The sequence below is a fragment of the Hemitrygon akajei genome, chromosome 21, assembly GCF_048418815.1.
Source record: "Hemitrygon akajei chromosome 21, sHemAka1.3, whole genome shotgun sequence".
NCBI classification, from domain to species: domain Eukaryota; kingdom Metazoa; phylum Chordata; class Chondrichthyes; order Myliobatiformes; family Dasyatidae; genus Hemitrygon; species Hemitrygon akajei.
Window position 1 is genome coordinate 19840419 of NC_133144.1, and position 24063 is coordinate 19864481.

Here is a 24063-nt window from a genome sequence, read left to right on the forward strand (position 1 = left end):
ACAGTTTCTAAGCACCAGTCACATTTGCTTGTGTGGCTTTAAGACACTACACCGTGTTAGAGTGAACAGTTTTTGAATAGCACCATTTGCCTGAGTTTGTGTTCAAAAATCAGTGATTTTTGTTACTGATAGTTGGCAAGAAATATGCAGTAAGACAATTCAGAACTGTTTTGCTCACTGCAGTTTGAAGCATTCGGACCTGGAGTTGCCAGAACAGCCAGGAGTGAAAATGAAACAATTTCACTACTTCAACAAGTTAGAAACTGGGGGACATCACGTGATGACGTAGGATCGAGACGCAGGGACCCAGCTCTCCCGTAAAAAGTTAATAAATTAATGTTTAAATGAAGAAAAGTTAGTCAATACTTTCTAAAAGTTACTTATAAACGACTCCGGACTGTGTCAAGCTATGCCTCAAGGAAGGAAGATGAAGAAAACTAATACCGGGAAGACTACGCAAGTTGGAACAAGAACAAGGCCCACGTCTACCGAGGAACCGCGGTCTCAGGTACATTATATCACCGGCGATACGGAACAGGAGATTGTGGCAACACTGGCCACTTCCAAAGGAAAAAACCATCGTGAACTGCGCAAACGTGAAGGATGGAGCATGCGCAAACGGGAGCAACAAGAACTACAAAGCCCAGCCACCACTGCAACTGAAAATGATAGCGAATCGGAGGGAGAGTCAAATCTCTCGGAAGGATCAGATGAAGAAAGAGGTAAAAGTCCTTCTAGAAATATAGAAAAGACTTTGAGGCAAATAATGCGTAAATTAGACACATTAAAAGTAATTAAAAATAATCAAAAAATACTCGGAAAAAAAATGACCAATATGGAGATTATGCTTGATAAAATGACAAAGAGACAGGAAAAAATGGAAAAAAGAATTACAGACTTGGAAACTACAATGGAAGACATGGTTGAAAGAATGGACAAAATGGAAAAGGAAAATACTGCTTGGACATCAGAAAGAAAACAATTTATGGAAAAAATTGATAAGCTTGAAAATCTCAGTAGACGAAATAATATTAAAATTGTTGGACTTAAAGAAGATATAGAAGGAGAAGATCCAATAAATTTTTTTCAAAAATGGATTCCTGAAAAATTGGAAATGGAAAGAGGAACTCCAATTGAGATTGAAAGGGTGCATAGATCTTTAAGGTCAAGACCTCGAGCTGATCAAAACCCACGATCAATTTTGATAAAATGCTTACGATACCAAGACAAAGAAAAGATCCTGAAGGCCGCTGCCCAAAGTGCCAAAAATAGAAACGGGCCACCGATGATAGCAGGGAAACCAATTCTTTTTTATCCTGATATAAGTTACAACCTGTTGAAGAGAAAGAAGGAATTTAACCCAGCGAAAAAAGCCTTATGGGAAAAGGGTTATAAATTTACAATGCGTCATCCAGCAACACTGATAATTTTTTTGGAGGAGGGAAAATTTTTTTTTTCCGATTATCGAAAAGCGGAGGAGTTTGTACAAGAACTTCCATCTATTCGCTAATTACACATAGAGGCTTCCAAACGTAATGGATTAAAGATGAAGATAGACCCAAGGAACAGAAGTGATGGACATTTATGGATATTATAGAAGAGAAAAGCAAAATTTTAGAAATACTAAATGAGAATAGTATTTTTTTTTTCTCTTCTTATACATATACTTTTTTATGTTGCGGGGGGGGCTGGGAGGCTGTGGATCGGTTACTGCGGGATTCACGTGTGTAATCATGGCGGTTGCCATGACCCGTACAGCAGAGGGGGGTAATGTTGTGTCTTTTTTCCACAACATTAGTAGGGAGGTATTTTTTTTTCCTTTATATTTTAATTTTTTTTCTATCTTTTTGCCTGGATGATTGGTGGGGACACACATAGCAACATGGAGATTTTTATAAAGATTTCCCAGGATACCACGAAAGTGGAAAGATTAGGTATTATTATAGATTGGAGTAATATAATAAAAAAAAATAATGACTAATCTACTAAATTTTTTAAGTTTTAATGGGCTTAATGGGCCAGTAAAAAGAAAAAGAATTTTAACATATATTAAAAAAAAATGAGAACTCCGTGGAGCATGTGGGGATCTTCCAACATCCAGGCATTCCCTTTTTTTTTCTTTCTTATTTTTTTAATAGGGATGTTAGGGGGGAGGGGTTAAGGGGAGGGGGGCCGGGTAACACTTTTTTTTTCATGCACATTTATTCTGTATCTATTTGAAAACAATAAAAAAAAGTTTAAAAAAAAACAAGTTAGAAACTATGAAGGTATCAACAATCATCTTGAATGTTACCTTTGGTCCCCACTGGACACTCAGATCTCACCTGTGGCTCCAAAGCCTGGTGTAATGTTTCAGGAGGTGTGCTAAACCAGGTGAGGGTAGCTGGCTGGTCTCATACCCTGATGAGATGGGGACCTGTCTATCCTAGCATGCAAAGTCAGCTCTGACAGACTGGGTGGTTGAGATCTACAGTGAGATCTGTAGGAAGGCGGTTCTACAACGCTCTGTGGAGAATGAAGGGCATGACAAGACACTGAAGTCATGGTCAACCACTACAATGAGGGAAGACCCCAGTTGTAACATCTATTCATACCAATAGACCTGAACTTCCAAGGTCGAGAGAGTGGAACTGCCCCAATGAAACAACTTTTCTATTTTAAAAACTCTTCTATATTGGATTCCTGTCGTCGATGGGCAACCACCAGTAGTATTCGTGCTGTTCTAATTTGTTCTCTATTTAATTTCAATGCACAATTGGTTACTCAGTTAAATGGTAGTTTGACTATTCTATACCTCATCAACTATTTTGCTAGTTGCAAGATGACAGTGTGACGCAGCGCGCAGTGGCCACTCCAGGAATGAATATCTGTTATCTGTAAGTAGGGGCCGTGTACAATTCTGATTTGATGGAGACGGACGTGTGAAGCACGGAGGAACATCTGGTGAAACTTCTGACATGCCTGTTTTGCTGCCGCTGCTACTGTGCAATCGGAAAAATCTCCGGGAGGAAGGCATCGAATCCTCGGCTTTGCCTGTTGCTTGGTGGCCGGTGCCGGGGTCGAAGCGCTCGGCAGAGATGGTGCTCGGTGCTCGGTGTCGGAGGCTCGAAGTTTTCGGACAGACTTGGAGTTGGCTGTGGTCAGAGCTCCCAAAGTGCTGTATCGGCAAGCTGCGGCACTGGAGGTTCATGGCAGGAAGAGTTTTTTCTTCCTTCTACCGTCTGCATGAGATGATGGGCTGTCGGGACTTTGAGACTCTCTTTTAAACCGTGCCATGGACTGCTCTTTATCAGATTACAGTATTGCTTTGCACTGTTGAAACTATGTGTTATAATTATGTGGTCTTTGTCAGTTAGTCTTCTATCAATTATGGTTTTGTCTGCACTGTTGAAACTATATGTTAACTATAACTATATGTAACTATGTGGTTTTGTGTAGGTCTTGTAGCTTTAGGCTTGTCTGATGGGTTTGTAGTTCCTTTCCGGGGAACATGCTAAGATGGTAGCGTGATATTGATACGCAGCAGCCTCTCCGGACTCTGGATTGGGGATTACCAAACGTTACGTGGTTTTTCTTGTGTGGTCTGTTTTGTGCTTTTTCGTGATATCATTCCAGAGAACGTTGTCTCATTTTTTAACTGCATTGTATTTGTGGTTTATAAATGACAATAAACTGAATCTGAATCTGGGGTATTTCCATGAAACACAATGTGTCCCAATTAACCGGAATCCACTGCATTCCAGTATCACCAAATGTATAATAACCTCAATTTAAGAAAAGCAGTTCTGAATATACCAGAACATCTAAAATAATCACCAAATGCTGGTTAGCTCCAAGTCCTTCTACAAATTAATCTAACACCAAATCAAATGGACACAAGAGAGGAACACAGCATGGATGACATATGGGCACTGTTGATTATGTTCAGCTATTAATAAAAAAATAAGTACCAAGTATTGAGAAAAGCTGCTCATACTCATGAGGGCATTCAGACACAGGGTGGTAAATTCACAGAAACTCTTTCTGCATTTTTGGACAGAAATTTGGACTTGTATATGCACATTACTATTAGGACTCCAGCTGGAATATTGTAGCATTTTCTGCATATCTTTTTTATTTAAGGATGTCAAGCCCTTGAGAAAAAGTGCAGATTAAAGGACATCAATTATTTGCAGAGCTGGGACTCTTCTCATTGCATAGGAAATTAAGAGGAGATTTAGTGGAGGCATTCAGAATCATAAAGAAGTTTAGTAATTAAGGATAATTTATTTTCTCTGGCAGGAAGGCAAGCAGAGGCCAGTTTCAACACAATTTTCTTAATGAATCGAGGTAAGACGAGGGGATATATACAAATTCAGAAAAGCAGCCTGCACGGCAAGAAAGTAACATGAAAGCAGATTGAAAGCAACATTCAAAATAGCATGAGGTAAATAGGACAATTTGCAATCTTCTGAGTTTATAAAAACAGTGGCCTAATTCACCAACACACACAAAATGCTGGAGGAACTCAGCAGGCCAGGCAGCATCTATGGAAAAAAGTACAGTCGACGTTTCAGGCCGAGACCCTTCGGCAGAATGAAGGGTCTCGGCCTGAAATGTTGACTGTACTTTTTCCCCATAGATGCTGCCTGGCTCGTTGAGTTCCTCCAGCGTTTTGTGTGTGATGCTTAGATTTCCAGAATCTGTAGATGTTCTCTTATTTGTAGTCTAATTCACCGGCATTTTCAAAGAACTAGACACAACTACAAAGGCCTGAACAGCCTCCTCCTGTGCTGCATCATTCTACAATCTTCTGAATAAGGGTCGCATTTCACATCAGTTACGGTACATCACTGGCACAGCAGAATGCTGTAGTGTTCATTCTACATCAAATGCTAAAGCACTTGATGCCAGTGCCAAATACAAGCAGCAATACAGTTCCATTCACCATTCCTTGACAAAACCACATAAAGTGCATTAAACTGCTTCGACTTTCAGTTGCATCCTTAAATGTAGAAAAAAACCTTCAGATTTATATTTAGCAACAGTTATTGGCACATATGATTTTCAAAAATACTGATAACTACAAACATTGTGAACTTAATTGAGCTGCTTGAAAAGATCAAAAGATTATAGGGTTAGAAAAAAGTCACTGCTCGTGAGAAACTGCAGAAGGACAATCATGTTTAGGCTGGAAATCAACTTAAGTTATCAAAAGAAAAGGATATTGAATAAGGGACTAAGGTGGATAAGTAGAGTTGAAATAGAGGACAACCATGAATTTAATGAAAGGCAGAAAAGGTTCAAAGGGCTGAAGGGATGATTCTGTTCCTTCAATAACTACTGATCAAAGAATTCTAGAAAAAGCTATCCTACACTTCAAACTCTATCCACAGGCTTACCTCACTGGAATCAGCCAGGAACTCTTGCATCACGTCGCTCTCCCCAAGAACACTGACTGAGCATACTGCAAAAGACAAACATAAAACAGATCATTACAACCATAGCTCACTTAGTCCTGTTCATGGGAAGCACTATTGGGATTTGAGTTCAAATTTAATCCCACATCAACACACACACCTTTAACTGTCTTTGGACAATAAGCCTGGGTCCGGACACAAGCTCCACGTAATTCACAAGTACTTTCTTATATGCTTCTTTGATTATTCAGTTTCACATCCAGCAGCTCCACTGAATCTTGGTGTGCAACATGCTGGAAATTTACACCTGGCCCCCATGTTGAAGTACTTGCACCAGGCTGTAGTGAAGGAGAAAGGACCCCTCTAACAACATCATTAAACACGAGAAATTCTGTAGATATTGGAAATCCAAAGCAACACACACAAAATGCTGGAGCAACTCAGCAGGTCAGGCAGCAACTATAGAAAGGAATAAACAGTTGACGTTTCGAGCTGAAACGCTTCTTCAGGACTGGAAAAGAAGGAGAAAGATGACAGAATACAAAGGTGAGGGGAGGGGAAGAGGGATAGCTAGAAGGTGAAAGATGAAGTCAGATGGGTGGGAAAGGTAAAGGGCAGGGAGGAAAGAATCTCATAGGAGAGTGGACCATAGAAAAAAGGAAAGGAAGATGGGTACCAAGGGAAAGCGATAGGCAGGTGAGAAGAGGTACGAGGCAAGAGTGGGTAACAGAAGAGGGAAGGGGGAGGGAATTTTTTTTTTTTTAAAACCAGAAGGAGAAATCAATATACATGCCATCAGGTTGGAGGCTACCCATATGGAATATAAGGAGTTACTCCTCCACCAAGGGTGGGTTCATCAAGATGCAAGAGGAAGCCATGGACCAACATGTCGGAACGGGAATCGGGATTAAAATGTTAAGCCACAGTGAAATTATGTTTTTAGCAGATGAAACAGAGGTGCTCGACGAAGCGGTTCCCCAATTTACAAAGGGTCTCACCAAAGTAGAAGGGGCTGCATCAGGAGCATCCTGACAAAACAGACGACCCCAGTAGACCAACAAGTTATTGATAATTGCTTTATTATTGTCATATGCGGTCTACATTCCCCCCTCAGGCGGACGTGGAGTGTGCTGTGAATACACAGTATGCCAACATCAGTGAACTTGAGACAAGGTATCCGGAGGCTTTGCTCATTACAGCCGGGGACTTTAACCAGGCCAACCTCAGAAAAGCGCTGCCAAAGTTATACCAACATGTCTCCGGCTCCACTAGAGGCCCGAATATACTTGACCACTGCTACACAGCAGTCAAGGATGCCTACTGTTCCGTCCAACGACCTCACTTCGGAAAATCGGACCATCAGGCCGTACTCCTCCTCCCGGCTTACAAACAGAAACTGAAGCGGGAGGTCACGGTGTCAAAAGTGGTGTGGCTTTGGACAGAGGAAACAGATGAGGTCCTCTGTGACTGCTTTGAATTGGTGGACTGGTTAGTATTCAAGGACTCAGCAGCTAACCTCGATGAGTATGCCTCAGCTGTCATGGACTTTATCTGGAAATGCACAGGACTGTGTGTCTCACAAGATGATCCGGGTATTCCCTAACCGGAAGCCTTGGATGAATTATGAGGTTCAGTCCCTTTTGAAAGCTAGAGCTGCAACTTTTAGGTCCGGAGATACCAGTCACTACATGGAATCCAGGCGTGAACTCCGGAAAGCAATTAAGGGTGCCAAGAGGCAATATCGAGCCAAGTTGGAAGTCCAGGCTAACCAGAGGGATGCCGGTAGACTATGACAGGGTCTAAATGAGATCACTGGGTGCAAAGAAAAGGCTGGAAATATCAATAACTGTAGCGCTTCTCTTCCTGACGAACCTAATGTATTCTACGCAAGATTCGAACAGAAGAGGAGCGTCCCGCCCCCTCTGGATGAACCGGACCTGGTGGCATCAAGATTCATTGTCACCGAGGAAGACGTTAGAAGAGCCTTCCTGAAGATAAATCCACGGAAGGCGATGGGCCCAGATGGTGTCCCGGGACGGGTTCTCCGGGCCTATGCAAGCAAGCTAGCTGGAGTGTTTGCTGACATCTTCAACTGCTCCCTGCTTCAGTCTAAGATCCCCTCGTGTTTTAAGAAGGCAACGATAATCCCGGTGCCGAAGAAAAGCAAGGTGGCGTGCCTGAATGACTACCGACCCGTGGCTCTGACATCAATTGCTATGAAGTGCTTCCAGCGATTGGTTATGGCACACATCAACCATAACCTACCGGTCAACCTCGATGCTTTGCAATTCGCCTACCGGAGCAACAGGTCAATGGCAGATGCCATCACTCTGGCACTACATTCCTCCTTAGAGCACCTGGAGAATAAAGACGCATATGTAAGGCTCCTTTTCATCGACTACAGCTCTGCCTTTAGTACCATTATTCCAAATAAACTGATTCCTAAGCTCCGGAACCTGGGTCTTAGCACTCAGATCTGCAGCTGGATCTTCAACTTCCTCACAGACAGGACCCAGGCTGTAAAAATGGGGACAAGCTCTCCTCTACAATCACTCTGAGCACCGGTGCCCCACAAAGCTGTGTACTCAGCCCCCTGCTGTACTCACTGTACACCCATGACTGTGTAGCCAAGTTTCCATCGGACTCAATATATAAGTTTGCTGATGACACCACAATTGTAGGCCGCATCTTGGGTAATGATGAGTCTGAGTACAGAGAGGAAATTAAGAACCTGGTGGCATGGTGTGAAGACAATAACCTATCCCTCAACGTCAGCAAGACGAAGGAATTGGTTGTTGACTTCAGAATGAGTAGTGGACCCCACGACCCCATCTACATCGGTGGTGCGCAGGTGGAACAGGTCAAAAGCTTTAAGTTCCTCGGGGTGAATATCACAAATGACCTGACTTGGTCTAACCAAGCAGAGTCCACTGCCAAGAAGGCCCACCAGCGCCTTTACTTCCTGAGAAAGCTGAAGAAATTTGGCCTGTCCCCTAAAACCCTCACTAATTTTTATAGGTGCACCGTAGAAAGCATTCTTCTAGGGTGCATCACAACCTGGTATGGAAGTTGTCCTGTCCAAAACCAGAAGAAGCTGTAGAACATCGTGAACATAGCCCGGCACATCACACAATCCACTCTTCCAGCCTTGGACTCACTTTACACCGCACACTGTCGGAGCAGTGGTGCCAGGATAATCAAGGATACGACCCACCCAGCCAACACACTTTTTGTCCCTCTTCCCTCCGGGAGAAGGTTCAGGAGCATGAAGATTCGTATGGCCAGATTTGGGAACAGCTTCTTTCCAACTGTGATAAGACTGCTGAACAGATCCTGACCCGGATCTGGGCCGTACCTTCCAAATATCCAGACCTGACTTGCACTACTGTACTTTCCCTTTTCTATATTCTAATTATGATTTATAATTTAAACTTTTATTATATTTACTTCGATTTGTACTTCAGGGAGTGCGAAGCGCAGAAACAAATATCACTGTGATGATTGTAAGCTCTAGTATGAATTGTTTGGTGACAATAAAGTATTTGTATTTGTATGCACTGAGAAATGATGAAGAGTCTGCTTATACGCCATCTCACTCAAAGTCAGATTATTATCACTGACAGGTATTGCAGCAGTACTGTAAAAGAAACATAAATTACTATAAGTTACAAAAAATAGTGCAAAAGTAGAATAATGAGGTACTTTTCTTAGACCCTTCATAAATCTGATAGTGGGGGGAAAGAAACTGTTCTTAAAATATTTATCTTCAGGCTCCTGCACTACTAGGAGAAGAGTGTATGTTCTGGATTCTGAGAGTCCTTAATGATGGATGCTGCCTTCTTGAGGCGCTGCCCTTTGAAGGCACCCTCAATGGTGAGGAGGCTAGTGCCCATGATGGAGCTTGCTGAGTCTACCAACTTTTGCAGCTTCTTTCAGTCCTGCATAATGGAGCCTCCATACCAGGCTGTGATGCAACAAGTCAGAATGCTCTCCACTGTACATCTGTATTAATTTACTGAAGTTTTGGTGACACACGAAATCTCTTTCAACCCCTAATGAAGTCTAGCTGCTAGCATGCCTTCTTCGTGATTGCATCAATGTATTGGGCCCAATACAGATTGAGATGTTGAAGTTCAGGAACCTGAAACTGCTCACCCTTTCCACTGCCAACCCCTTAATGAGAACGGTGTGTGTTCTCCTGACTTCCCCTTCCTGAAGCCCACAATCAGCTCCCTGGTCTCGTTGATGTTGAGTGCAAGGTTTTTGTTGTGATACTACTCAACCAGCTGATCTATCTCACTCCTGTACACCCCCTCATTGCCACCTGAGACTCTGCCAACAACTGAGGTGTCATTGGCAAATTTATAGATGGTGTTTGAGCTGTGACTATCCACTGTCATGAGTGCAGAGAGTGTCGAGCAGAGCATCCAGAAAGATCATCCCAAACATAATTACTTCAAGGTAGTAGAATTCAATTTCAATTATGTTCCAACGTTTTGGTCCATGGCCTCCCCTTGTGCCAAGATGAGGCCATTCTTCTGGTGATGGAGCAACACCTTATATTCCAGCAACACACACAAAATGCTGGTGGAACGCAGCAGGCCAGGCAGCATCTATAGGGAGAAGCACTGTCGACGTTTCGGGCCGAGACCCTTTGTCAGGACGAACTGAAAGGAAAGATAGTAAGAGATTTGAAAGTAGGAGGGGGAGGGGAAATGCAAAATAATAGGAGAAGACCGGAGGGGGTGGGGTGAAGCTGAGAGCTGGAAAGGTGATAGGCAAAAGGGATTCAGAGCTGGAGAAGGGAAAGGATCATGGGACGGGAGGCCTAGGGAGAAAGAAGGGGGAGGGGAGCACCAGAGGGAGATGGAGAACAGGCAGAGTGATGGGCAGAGAGAGAGAGAGGAAAAAAAAGAGGGGGGGGAAAAAAACTAAATATATCAGGGAGATTTTCTTTCTCCCTAGGCCTCCCATCCCATGGTCCTATCCCTTCTCCAGCTCTGTATCTCTTTTGCCAATCACCTTTCCAGCTCTTAGCTTCACCTCACCCCCTCCGGTCTTCTCCTATCATTTCGCATTTCCCCCTCCCCTCCTACTTTAAAACCTCTTACTACCTTTCCTTTCAGTTAGTCCTGACGAAGGGTCTTGGCCCGAAACGTCGACAGTGCTTCTCCCTATAGATGCTGCCTGGCCTGCTGCGTTCCACCAGCATTTTGTGTGTGTTGCTTGAATTTCCAGCATCTGCAGATTTCCTCGTGTTTACCTTGTATTCCATCTGGGTCTGGGTACCAATTTGAAGGCATGAATATAGATTTCTCTTTCTGGTAAACAAATTCCAACCCCCCCCCCCCCCCCCCCACTATTCCCCACCCTGATCTTTTACCTTCTTCTCACCTGCCCATTATTTCCCCCTGCATCCTTTTCTCCTTCCCTTTCTCCTATGGTCCACTTTCCTCTCCTATTAAATTCTTTCTTCTCCAGGCCTTGACCTTTTCCACCACCTGGCTTCATCTATCACCTTCCATCTATCCCCTTTTCCTTCCCCCTACCTTTCTATTCTGGCATCTTCCCCTTTCCTTCTCAGTCCCGAGGAAGCATTTCGGCCCAAAACATCGATTGTTTATTCTTTTCCATGCATGCTGCCTGACCTGCTGAGTTCCTCAGCATTTGTGTGTGTTGCTGCAGAATACAGTATTAGTTACAGAGGAAGGTCAGTGCAGGTAGACAAAGTGTAAGGGCCATGACAAAGTGGATTGAGAGATCATGCGATAATTTTTATCATAAATAAAAGAGAGGTAGTGGCGGAATAGAAGCTACCCTGGAGCCGATTATACAAATTGTCAAGCTTTCCAATGAGAAAGGGAAGGAGAAATAATAAACCAGGTGGGAAAGGTCCTGGATTACGTAAACTGCCTTCCTGAGGCAGCAGGAAGTGTGGAGAGAGTCAGTAGAGGGGATACATTGGGCTGTATTCATATCTCTGCACTTGGGACCTAGCACACCATTGAACAGATTATGTCTTTCATGTCCTCAGTAAGATAACACTTTTCAAACTGCATGCCAACTAAATCAATTTTGCAATCCTCATGAGCACATCAGATTAATATTGCAAGATTTGGAGAATTTTTATACTATGCTGCAAGATTAAGTTCATCAGTGCCACATAACTGTAGTGTTTAGCACCATTAATCAGAGCAGTCAAGCATCAGGCCTCTGGAACCTAGGGTAATGATCCATTCCCACCACTCTAAACCAGGCAAGAACACAATATAGTCCCCAAGAGAAGCGTCATCAGGTTATCCCATTCAACTAATGCATTAGAGTCAGGGTAAGAACAGGAAATAACTAAGATTGTTAATGTGGTTTTGCATCAGTTAGGCACTAAATTACATTAAAATTTGAGTTACACCAATGTGCATCATCCTAATACTACAATGCACAATGGGACTCAAAGGGACCTTGTTCTATAAATCGTATGGAATAGGAACTGAAAGAATCACAAGTGGGGCAGACTAACAGCCTAACTAAATCCACTTCCAATTTGATCATGTTTTTTATCTCCCAGTATAGTACCTGACCCTGTTCTGAGGATACTAAAATACTTTTGTTGTCAGTCCCATCTGGCAGAATGTTACAAATTCACTATCTGAGTAACAGAACTGAGTTTTAACATGAGCTTGCACTAATTTTATTTGGCGTCTCTATATTCTACTTCCAGACTATTGCACATTTTATACAGTTTGTAGAGGATTCCCATTAACTATGTTCTTTCTTTATTGACCTGTAAGGCATTCAGTCTTCTCTTCACATTGAAATTGTTCCCCTGCCTTTGTCTGTGTGCATTCTTTCTGGTGCAACACTCTGATTTATTAGACTTGGGGAACAGGTATTAAGCACAATTTGTTCACAGTTCATTGAAAATACTGCAATCATCTTACCCCTGGCTTCTACTCTCCCTGGCGTAACTCTTTGCACATGTATAAACTTTACAATACACTGATTTAATCTAAGTTCTGATTCTGTTACATGTTCTGCTTGCAACATTTGATTATTTCTAGTTTAGTTGAAATCCAGACAAAGTACATCCTGGAGAGTACTACAATTTACATAGTGCATTTTTGAAGGAAATCAAAATGATCAGATGATCAACATCCTTTGCTTCCAATTTCATGCTGGAACCAGAGAGATTCAATTTGAACAGCACATACCCTTCACTATAATGAGTTGTAATACTAAACTAAACCCAATTTAGGACAAATATTCAGCAGCTGAAGGAGCACTCAGCTGATTTCGAGCATTGTTTTCATTTTGCTTTAATAAAGACTTGTTTACAATAAAACTCCAATAATCCACCATCCTTCTATTTGGGGCTTGGTATCTGGCTCATTGAATACTGAGTTCCACATCCCCTTCCCACTCACTGTAGCCTGAGTTGCCCTGCTCCCTTTAAAGTTATTAGGTTCACTGGAACACCAGTGGATGTTAAATTAAAATATTTGAGTAGTAACATCCGATAGTGCAGAAACTTGGCCAACACCAAAATCTTGAGTTTCACTGTATCAATACCTTTCTCATCCCTAAGGAGAATCACTTTGTAGGGAATTGGAGTGAACTCTGGTTAACTGGGACACACTGGGGCCATTATATTTTGGCCCAATTAGTTGAAGGTTCATGGAAATAGTTAAAAGGTATATATATATAAAAAAAGAAACTACAATTTAACTGAATAACAAATTATGTAATTAAATGAAATACAGGGTGTCCCCAAGTTATGAACGTCCGACCTACGAACAACTCATACTTACGAACAGACTGCCATAAAGCCTATTATATTAAAAATTCGTCAGCTTGAGGTCCGCCATTTTAAGTCAGATCATGTTGCCGTTAACACTGTGTTGAGTGTGTAATTTTATATTTGGCTTAAATTTTTCTTAGCAAGATTCACTCTGACCCCTCCCCTTTTCCAGTCAGTACCACCCCCACTTGTCCCATTTAACCTGTCTCAGTGCAGGTGGACTTTAGGACCCGCCGCCTGCGGCTGCTGCTGAATCCACAGTGTTTATGTTCCGTTGACGGAAAACAATCATGATTGAAAATAAAGTAGAAATAATAAAGCGATCGTAAAGAGGTGAAATGCCATCGGTCATTGTTAAAGTGTTGGGCTACAGCCAGTCAACGGTCGGAACAATTTTAAAGGATAAAGTGAGAATAATGGAGCATGCGAAAGGCCCTGCCCCGATGAAAGCTACAATTATTACTAAGCAATGCAGTGGTTTAATTATTGAAATACATACATTTCTTAAGTGTTTTATATGCATAGAAAGGTAAAATATATACTATATACTAAGACAAACGTTTGACTAACCAACGCTAAATAATACTGATGTACCTGTTCTGATTTACGTACAAATCCGACTTAAAAACGGACTTAGGAACGGAACTCGTTTGTAACCCGGGGACTTTCTGTACAGAACAAATTAGAACACTACCAATAGAACTACAGTAGTACAAAACTGTGCATTACTTCTAACATTTAAGAGGCAGCTGTATTGGTACATGGAGTGGAAAGGCTTGGAAGGTTATGGGCTGAATGCAGGCAACTAGGTCGAGCAGGAAGAATGCTCATGGCCTGCTCCACACTGTATTGCTCTAGACTCTATGAGGAATGACAAGTGAACTGCTCTAGACTCTACGAGGAATGACAAGTGAACTGCTCTAGACTCTACGAGGAATGACAAGTGAACTGCTCTAGACTCTACGAGGAACGGCAAGTGAACTGCTCTAGACTTCACGAGGAATGGCAAGTGAACTGCTCTAGACTCTACGGGGAATGACAAGTGAACTGCTCTAGACTATGGGGAATGACAAATGAACTGCTCTAGACTCTATGGGGAATGACAAGTGAACTGCTCTAGACTATGGGGAATGACAAGTGAACTGCTCTAGACTCTATGGGGAATGACAAATGAACTGCTCTAGACTCTATGGGGAATGACAAGTGAACTGCTCTAGACTATGGGGAATGACAAATGAACTGCTCTAGACTATGGGGAATGACAAATGAACTGCTCTAGACTCTATGGGGAATGACAAGTGAACTGCTCTAGACTCTATGGGGAATGACAAGTGAACTGCTCTAGACTCTACAAGGAACGGCAAGTGAACTGCTCTAGACTCTACGAGGAATGACAAGTGAACAGCTCTAGACTATGGGGAATGACAAGTGAACTGCTCTAGACTCTATGGGGAATGACAAGTGAACTGCTCTGGACTATGGGGAATGACAAGTGAACTGCTCTGGACTATGGGGAATGACAAGTGAACTGCTCTAGACTATGGGGAATGACAAGTGAACTGCTCTAAACTCTACGGGGAACGACAAGTGAACTGCTCTAGACTATGGGGAATGACAAGTGAACAGCTCTGGACTATGGGGAATGACAAGTGAACTGCTCTGGACTATGGGGAATGACAAGTGAACTGCTCTAGACTCTATGGGGAATGACAAGTGAACTGCTCTAGACTCTACGGGGAATGACAAGTGAACTGCTCTAGACTCTATGGGGAATGACAAGTGAACTGCTCTAGACTCTATGGGGAATGACAAGTGAACTGCTCTAGACTCTACGGGGAATGACAAGTGAACTGCTCTAGACTCTATGGGGAATGACAAGTGAACTGCTCTAGACTCTATGGGGAATGACAAGTGAACTGCTCTAAACTCTACGGGGAATGACAAGTGAACTGCTCTAGACTATGGGGAATGACAAGTGAACAGCTCTAGACTATGGGGAATGACAAGTGAACTGCTCTAGACTCTATGGGGAATGACAAGTGAACTGCTCTAGACTCTATGGGGAATGACAAGTGAACTGCTCTAGACTCTATGGGGAATGACAAGTGAACTGCTCTAGACTCTATGGGGAATGACAAGTGAACTGCTCTAGACTCTACGGGGAATGACAAGTGAACTGCTCTAGACTATGGGGAACGACAAGTGAACTGCTCTAAACTCTACGGGGAACGACAAGTGAACTGCTCTAGACTATGGGGAAGGACAAGTGAACTGCTCTAGACTATGGGGAATGACAAGTGAACTGCTCTAGACTATGGGGAATGACAAGTGAACTGCTCTGGACTATGGGGAATGACAAGTGAACTGCTCTAGACTATGGGGAATGACAAGTGAACTGCTCTAAACTCTACGGGGAACGACAAGTGAACTGCTCTGGACTATGGGGAATGACAAGTGAACTGCTCTAGACTATGGGGAATGACAAGTGAACTGCTCTAGACTCTATGGGGAATGACAAGTGAACTGCTCTAGACTCTACAAGGAACGGCAAGTGAACTGCTCTAGACTTCACGAGGAATGGCAAGTGAACTGCTCTAGACTTCACGAGGAATGGCAAGTGAACTGCTCTAGACTATGGGGAATGACAAGTGAACTGCTCTAAACTCTACGGGGAATGACAAGTGAACTGCTCTAGACTATGGGGAATGACAAGTGAACTGCTCTAGACTCTATGGGGAATGACAAGTGAACTGCTCTAGACTCTATGGGGAATGACAAGTGAACAGCTCTAGACTATGGGGAATGACAAGTGAACTGCTCTAGACTCTATGGGGAATGACAAGTGAACTGCTCTAGACTATGGGGAACAACAAGTGAACTGCTCTAAACTCTACGGGGAATGACAAGTGAACTGCTCTAGACTATGGGGAACGACAACTGAACTGCTCTAAACTCTACGGGGAATGACAAGTGAACTGCTCTAGACTCTACGGGGAACGACAAGTGAACTGCTCTGGACTCTACGGGGAATGACAAGTGAACTGCTCTGGACTCTACGGGGAATGACAAGTGAACTGCTCTAGATTCTACGGGGAACGACAAGTGAACTGCTCTAGACTCTACGGGGAATGACAAGTGAACTGCTCTAGATTCTACGGGGAAAGACAAGTGAACTGCTCTAGACTCTACAAGGAATGGCAAGTGAACTGCTCTGGACTATGGGGAATGACAAGTGAACTGCTCTAGACTCTACGGGGAATGACAAGTGAACTGCTCTAGACTCTACTGGGAATGACAAGTGAACTGCTCTAGACTACGAGGAATGACAAGTGAACTGCTCTAGACTCTACGGGGAATGACAAGTGAACTGCTCTAGACTCTACAAGGAATGACAAGTGAACTGCTCTAGATTCTACGGGGAATGACAAGTGAACTGCTCTAGACTCTACAAGGAATGGCAAGTGAACTGCTCTGGACTATGGGGAATGACAAGTGAACTGCTCTAGACTCTACGAGGAACGGCAAGTGAACTGCTCTAGACTTCACGAGGAATGGCAAGTGAACTGCTCTAGACTACGGGGAATGACAAGTGAACTGCTCTAGACTATGGGGAATGACAAATGAACTGCTCTAGACTCTATGGGGAATGACAAATGAACTGCTCTAGACTCTATGGGGAATGACAAATGAACTGCTCTAGACTCTACGGGGAATGACAAGTGAACTGCTCTAGACTATGGGGAATGACAAATGAACTGCTCTAGACTATGGGGAATGACAAATGAACTGCTCTAGACTATGGGGAATGACAAATGAACTGCTCTAGACTCTATGGGGAATGACACATGAACTGCTCTAGACTCTATGGGGAATGACACATGAACTGCTCTAGACTCTATGGGGAACGGCAAGTGAACTGCTCTAGACTTCACGAGGAATGGCAAGTGAACTGCTCTAGACTTCACGAGGAATGGCAAGTGAACTGCTCTAGACTCTACGGGGAATGACAAGTGAACTGCTCTGGACTATGGGGAATGACAAGTGAACTGCTCTAGACTATGGGGAATGACAAGTGAACTGCTCTAGATGTCACGAGGAATGGTAAGTGAACTGCTCTAGACTCTACGAGGAATGACAAATGAACTGCTCTAGACTCTATGGGGAATGACAAGTGAACTGCTCTGGACTATGGGGAATGACAAGTGAACTGCTCTAGACTCTACGAGGAATGACAAGTGAACTGCTCTAGATGTCACGAGGAATGACAAGTGAACTGCTCTAGATGTCACGAGGAATGACAAGTGAACTGCTCTAGATGTCACGAGGAATGACAAGTGAACTGCTCTAGACTCTACGAGGAATGACAAGTGAACTGCTCTAGACTCTACGAGGAATGACAAGTGAACTGCTCTAGACTATGGGGAATGACAAGTGAACTGCTCTAGACTCTATGGGGAATGACAAGTGAACTGCTCTAGACTCTATGGGGAATGACAAGTGAACTGCTCTAGACTATGGGGAATGACAAGTGAACTGCTCTAGACTCTATGGGGAACGACAAGTGAACTGCTCTAGACTCTACGGGGAATGACAAGTGAACTGCTCTAGACTTCACGAGGAATGGCAAGTGAACTGCTCTGGACTATGGGGAATGACAAGTGAACTTGACAAGGGAAGTCGATTTTTGGATGAAATTTAAAATACATAACAGGCTGGGAGGAGAGCCTTAGAGTGTTTTTATTTGGACACAAAGATACAGATGAGGATTCAGGAACAGATGACATATAAAACGAACAGCTTGCCTGAAGATCATTATTTAATATGATAATTAAGGACCAGGACAAGTGGATACCATTTATGCTAATAGCAACTATGTCTTTCTCTTATGACAACAGATAAAATAGCCCAAGACCAAAAACTTGACAGGAAAATTTAAACATACTTCTACTGTGAATTGTAATCACCTGGCTATAACCAACAGTCGGGTTAACAACAAAACTGTAACAGATTTATGCAGCTGATCACAAAAAAAATGAACATTTGATCCATCAAAATCTAAACGATCCTGTGACTGCAATCAGCGTGCAACAGCCGATATCATCTGTATCGTTTAAGCTGTCATTTTGAATTGCAAGCACTCAAGAATAATGATTTGTAGAATTGGTGAGTCTAATGAAGTTTGAATAGCAGCTGGAGTGGCACTGTAATTGATGGCAATTGCTTCAGCTGCTCTGACATGGAGATGAATTAACAAGTAGACTAGCCTGAGGATGGCCACGTTAGCTCCCCAACACAGACATCTCTCACAATAAGTAAACCATTGCCAGCCCACCCACCAGCCAGCAGCAGTCAGTGTTGACAAAATTAATACCCAAATGATTTGCTAGCCTCTTTGACTTTCACAGCAAGGCAGTAAAGGCAAATGTGACTGCAACAAATGTCCAAGAACGTGTCAGAGAGTAATGGGCTGTATATTCTCCTTAGCAGAGGGATGAGAGGACAAGTGGACTTGGCACACTCCCAATGACAGCTACGCCTTTGAGTAAGGAACGTTAAGGCTGAGCATCTGTCAACAGAGCAGGTATAGCTCTCTGTAGCCAATACATTTCTTCTTTCTCTCATGTTCAATCTAATAGAGTTAATAGCACCACAGAAAGCCATGTGATGAAATGAGCAGTCTCAGTACCACCACTCTCGATCTTTCACCATGGCCCTGTAGTATTTATCTACTTTCTCAATGAATGTTATTACCAACTCTGCTTTTGCCACCCTTTCAGGCAGTGCATTTCATATCAAAACAACTTGCCCTTTCAAGATATTTCTCCCCAGTCTCTTTTGCTAGTTACCCAAGCCTAGTTACCTACCATTGGTTATCAGCTTCTCCACCACAGAGGGTCTTGTTTTTTGACATCTTTGCACAAGGCAAGACTGACTACACTGGGGTAATGTATTAGCACAACAGCACTACACGCTGCAATAAATGGCTTATTTCAGGTGCCAAGCTGTGACTAGCACTGGGGTCTCTATTACCTGCAACTCTGTCTAATAGAACATTGAACATTAGAGGCTCTTTACCTCACAATGCTGTGTCGACCTTTTAATATACTCCAAAAGCAATCTAATCCTTTTCTCCTACATAGCCCTCCATTTTTCTTTCATCCATGAACAGAGAAGTCAGTGAAAAATTCAAAAATGCCTGGGATAGGTATAGCAGTTGAACAGTTGTGATGAATGGTCACAGAACTGAAACATCAGCTGCTTTTTTTCCTGTTTTGTAGTTCAGGATGCCCTGGTAGACTTTACTAACACTCACCAGCACATCTCTGGTGAGCTTGGGTTGGGGTGGGGGGGAGGAGTTACAGCAGCAGGAATTGTACCCACAGCTCAAATTCTGCTGCACAGGTGGGTCGACCTGGCCACAGATCGTCAAAGTGAGCTGGAAATGAAAACACCTCTGTAGATTTAACTGCAGGTAGTTGAGCACTTCTTTACCTTTCAACCTTATTTCAATCTTTTGCAGTACTTATAGAGTAAGTGGAATATTGCATTCGAAAAGCAGCACTGTAGTTTACTCCTTTGTCATGAGCTGGAACTACACGTGATTGGGCATCTGGATAGGAACAATGAAGCAATTTAAACTAAATTGTCAAACCACCCCATTGCAGTCCTGTGTGCAAGCTGTTCAAAGGCAGTGAAATGGAACCCAGAAAATATTCCACTAGATGATGAGCAGGGAAAGTCTGTGGTCGTGGAGGGCCACATGAAAGGGGGAAGGCTGCCATCCTCATCTTAAACAGGATGAAAATCTCCAGTTCCAAACAAGTTATGGCTCAAATGGGAATACAGAGGACAACTTCACATCTCAGAATTGAGAGAATTCTTTTGTGAAGAGACATGCATTTAAAAATCTTTCACCTGAAACTACAATGCCCTTGAAAGTCATTGACTAGGATTATCTGCATATTCATACATTCTATAGGTGCAAACTGCTGACTTGGACATGCTCAAAAATTCTATACTTAAATTTATTTTAAAGCAAATTGAAGTCAAGCTTCTGAATCACTCACTTCAAACTTACTGTCTCATGAAGGCTGGAAAAAGATAAATTTTCCAAACAATTAACAGATTTGATCTTGATTTTTAAAAAATGTCCCCAATTCTCCATTTACTTATTCCTTATTAAACTGGCATCAATACAAAATTGAAAATGCATTATTTTTAATTAAAAGGAAGAATTTGCAGCATTCATAGGGTGAAGGTAAAAATTCCACTCCTCTTGCAGTGTCTACATCCCATGACTGAATAGTAAAAAGTATAAAATTAAATCCCAATAGGAGACTTTGAAAGGACAGAGAAACCAAGCTTCTTTTAACTTGAACAAGATTAGCCTTATTCGTCACGTGTACATCGAAATATACAGTGAAATGCATGTTTTTTTTATGTCAACGACCAACACAATTTGAGGATATGCTGGGGGCAGCCCACAGGTGTCTCCACGTTTCCTGTACATTGCATGCCCACAACTTACTAAACACAACTCATACGCCTTTTGAATGTGGGAAGAATCCAGAGCACTCATACTACTGTGCCGACCCAAACAAAGCAATAGTTGGTCTTAAATTATTGCAAAGCACTCAAAATGTATAACTTTGTTTTCAGGGCATCAATCAGTAGTGCTGTACTTATTAATTTCCAATATCAAATTACATCTCAGGAATGCATGCATTGAAAAATAATTCAAAGCTTGGGCTTTGAGTCCAGAGATAGAAATCGGGAGAAATTTAAAAATCAATCTGGATAATTGTTAAAAAGCTATTAACCGAATCATAAAACAAAGAGCTTGAGACCATTTTCTCTCCATGTCAACTCAAATGCAAACCGAAAAGCTATTCCACATTCCACAAGAGCTTTCGCATTTTGGCACAGCATCGATTCATGTCTCACGAAAGATCAGTGAGTGGCTCAAGACCTGACCCTTCGTCAGACATCTATATTTGCATTGTGTGCACATTAATTATTTCAATGGAAAACTCTGCATGAACATTTGGATCTTCATTAAAACACTAAATGGTTTCTTCAAGCCAATAAGTAGAAATGTACACAGTAAGACCAGCCTTGATTATACTGTGTCAGACTTACAAAGCAAAATTAATGGGAATTCTTTTACTATATCTAAAGAATATTATTACCGCACTAAAGTAAAATTTAACTATGTCATTACTGAAGATTCAGCATGAAAATCAGCTCAGCAGAAATAAAGGAAAATTTCAGATTTGAAATGAAAAGAGTTGAGAGACAGTGCTATGACAGAATTTAAATGAAGGGTTCAAGTCAGGAAGGCAGCCCTTTGTTGCGTATCTAAGTTCTCAGATATATATTTCTGCTAATTTCAAAAGCTTGACTTAATTTCATCTGCTGCATTAGTCTATGTGATTAGATGCCACGCTGCAGTGAAAAGTAATGATGTACAGTAATGATATTGTTGGTTCTGGTCATGCCTGCCACTTCCTATCACGCTGCATTTCCAAATTAGCACTGGTACAGAATGGGTGATTTTCAGTGCTGAGTGAAAGCATTCAGCACACTACCCTGCAAACTGTGCCATTTCCAAGTTTTTTTAAAAAACCCTTAGAGAGAAAGGCAATGTCAATAATCTGTTTGAATTGAACCCACCCAAGCTCAACCCACACAAAAGCTGCCTTCATTGAAAAATTGAGCATGCTGGAACCAGGCAAGGCACCTTCCTCTTACAAAATAAACCCCAACACTGTCTACAGTATGCTTGAATATATCTAAAAGCAACAACAATCTATACAATTAGCCTACTCTGTTCTGGTGAATTCAGACTTTATTTAGACTGTATATTGAACCCAGTACAACAGCAAATGTAAAGCAAGGAAGGACAGTAATGAAATTTGGTAAACATGATTAATCCTTTCAGGTTACAGTAAGCTGCCACAAAATGCGAAGAACAGACATTAAAAATATTGCAGGCGCTAAAATTCTGAAATGAAAACAGAGAATGTTGAAAATTCTCAACAGGTTAGACAGTTTCCATGGAGAAAGAACTCAGCAGAAAAGATCACGGGCAGTTAGCTGTCGACATTCTCAACAACACTCACTCAGGTGTAATACCCTAACAGCACAACATCTGTTAAATGGCCTTTCCTGCTCTCCTCGCTCTGTTGATTATTTTGTCTGTTCACGTTTAAGTTTGATTATTTTCATTTGAGCATGTGACCGTTCTGCTAATTGTTGATTGCTCACGGCTGTTTCTGTTATTGTCTTGTAAATTAGTTGCTACTAGGTTGTCTGTTATGGTATTGTCCTGTGTTTTATACTTGGCACCGAACCACAATCAATTCTGCTTTATTCCACATACTGCCAATAAAGTTATTCTGATATCAGGCTTACAATCTTGCATCATAAGTAAGGAGAGGAAGGAAATCAATCCCAGTCACTAAAGCAGTGCAGTATACAGCCACGACTGGGCAATAGCCCAGGCAACCTCTTCAGTTCTCCACACATCCAAATTTAATACACAGCAATAAAGCTGAACAATGGTGTGTCGAGTGCCACATTCTACCCTGTGACTATTTCACTAAAAATGGTACTTTGCATGCATCATGCATGCCTTTGACTTAATGAGGGTATGTGCATTCATTTCAGAAAGCACCGCTTCAACTCCTGGTCTTGAAGAGTACAGATTGGAGTCCCAAATCCAGATTGTGGCTGGGTATAAGCATGACAACTCCACATTGTGGGGGCCTACAAACCACCCCCAAACCCCTTCCCAAAGGACCAAGATCCCTCCATTAGGAAGTATGAAATGGCTAATGCTTTAATAGCTGACAGGCAGGAAGCAAAGAGTGGGAATAATGGGGACTATTTTTGGTTGGCTGCCTGTGACTAGTGGTGTTCCACGGGGGTCGGTATTGGGACCGCTTCTTTTCACATTATACATCAATGATTTGGATGACCAAATTGATGACTTTATGGTCAAGTTTGCAGAAGATAGGTGGAGGGGCAGGTAGTGTTGAGGAAGCAGGGAGGCTGCAGAATGATTTGAACAGATTAGGAAAATGGGCTAAGTAGTGGCAGATGGAATATAGTGTAGGAAAGTGTATGGTCATACACTTTGGTTGAAGGAAAATGGCATAGATTATTTTATGAACATGGAGGAAATTCAAAAATTAGAGCTGCAAAGGGTCTTAGGAGTCCTTTGCAGGATTTGTAAAAGTTTAACTTGCATGTTCAGTCAGTTTATTTATTGAGATACCGCATGGAATAGGCCCTTCGAGCCATGCTGCCCAACAACACACCCCCCAATTTAACCCTAGCCTAATCACAGGACAATTTACAATGACCAAATAACCTACCAATCATTACATCTTTGGACTGTGGGGGGCAACTAGAGTAGCCGGAGTAAACCCATGTGGTCCCGGGGAGAACGTACAGGCAGCAGCGGGAACTGAACCCAGTTTGCTGGTAAGGACACAAATGCAATGTTCGCATTCATTCTGAGAGGACTGGAATACAATAAGAGCAAGGATTTCACACTGAGGGTTCATAAGGCATTGGTCAGAATGCACTTGGAATACTGCGAGCACTTTTAGGCAACTTATTTAAGAAAAAATGTGGTGGCACTGGAGAGGTTCAAAAGGAGGTTCTCGAGAATGATTCTGGGAATGAAAAGTTTAATGTATGAGGAAGTGTTAGAATGCTCTGGCCCTGTATGCACTGGTGTTTAGAAGAATGGGGGGGGGGGCAGATATTCTCATTGAAACCTATTGAACATTGAAAGGCCTAGAGTGGATGTGGAGAAAATGTTTCCTATAGTAGGTGAGTCTAGGACCAGAGGATACAGCA

The 24063-nt window shown here is 42.4% G+C and overlaps 1 protein-coding gene across 1 annotated transcript in view; it reads right to left on the minus strand.

The window, feature by feature from the left end:
- Positions 1-24063, minus strand: part of LOC140714136 (sorting nexin-27-like) — a 142198-nt gene that overhangs the window by 25254 nt on the left and 92881 nt on the right. Inside the window, exon 4 of the mRNA XM_073024945.1 lies at positions 5382-5446. Within this exon, the coding sequence (XP_072881046.1) occupies positions 5382-5446 (65 nt within the window). The remainder of the gene's footprint in view (positions 1-5381; positions 5447-24063) is intronic.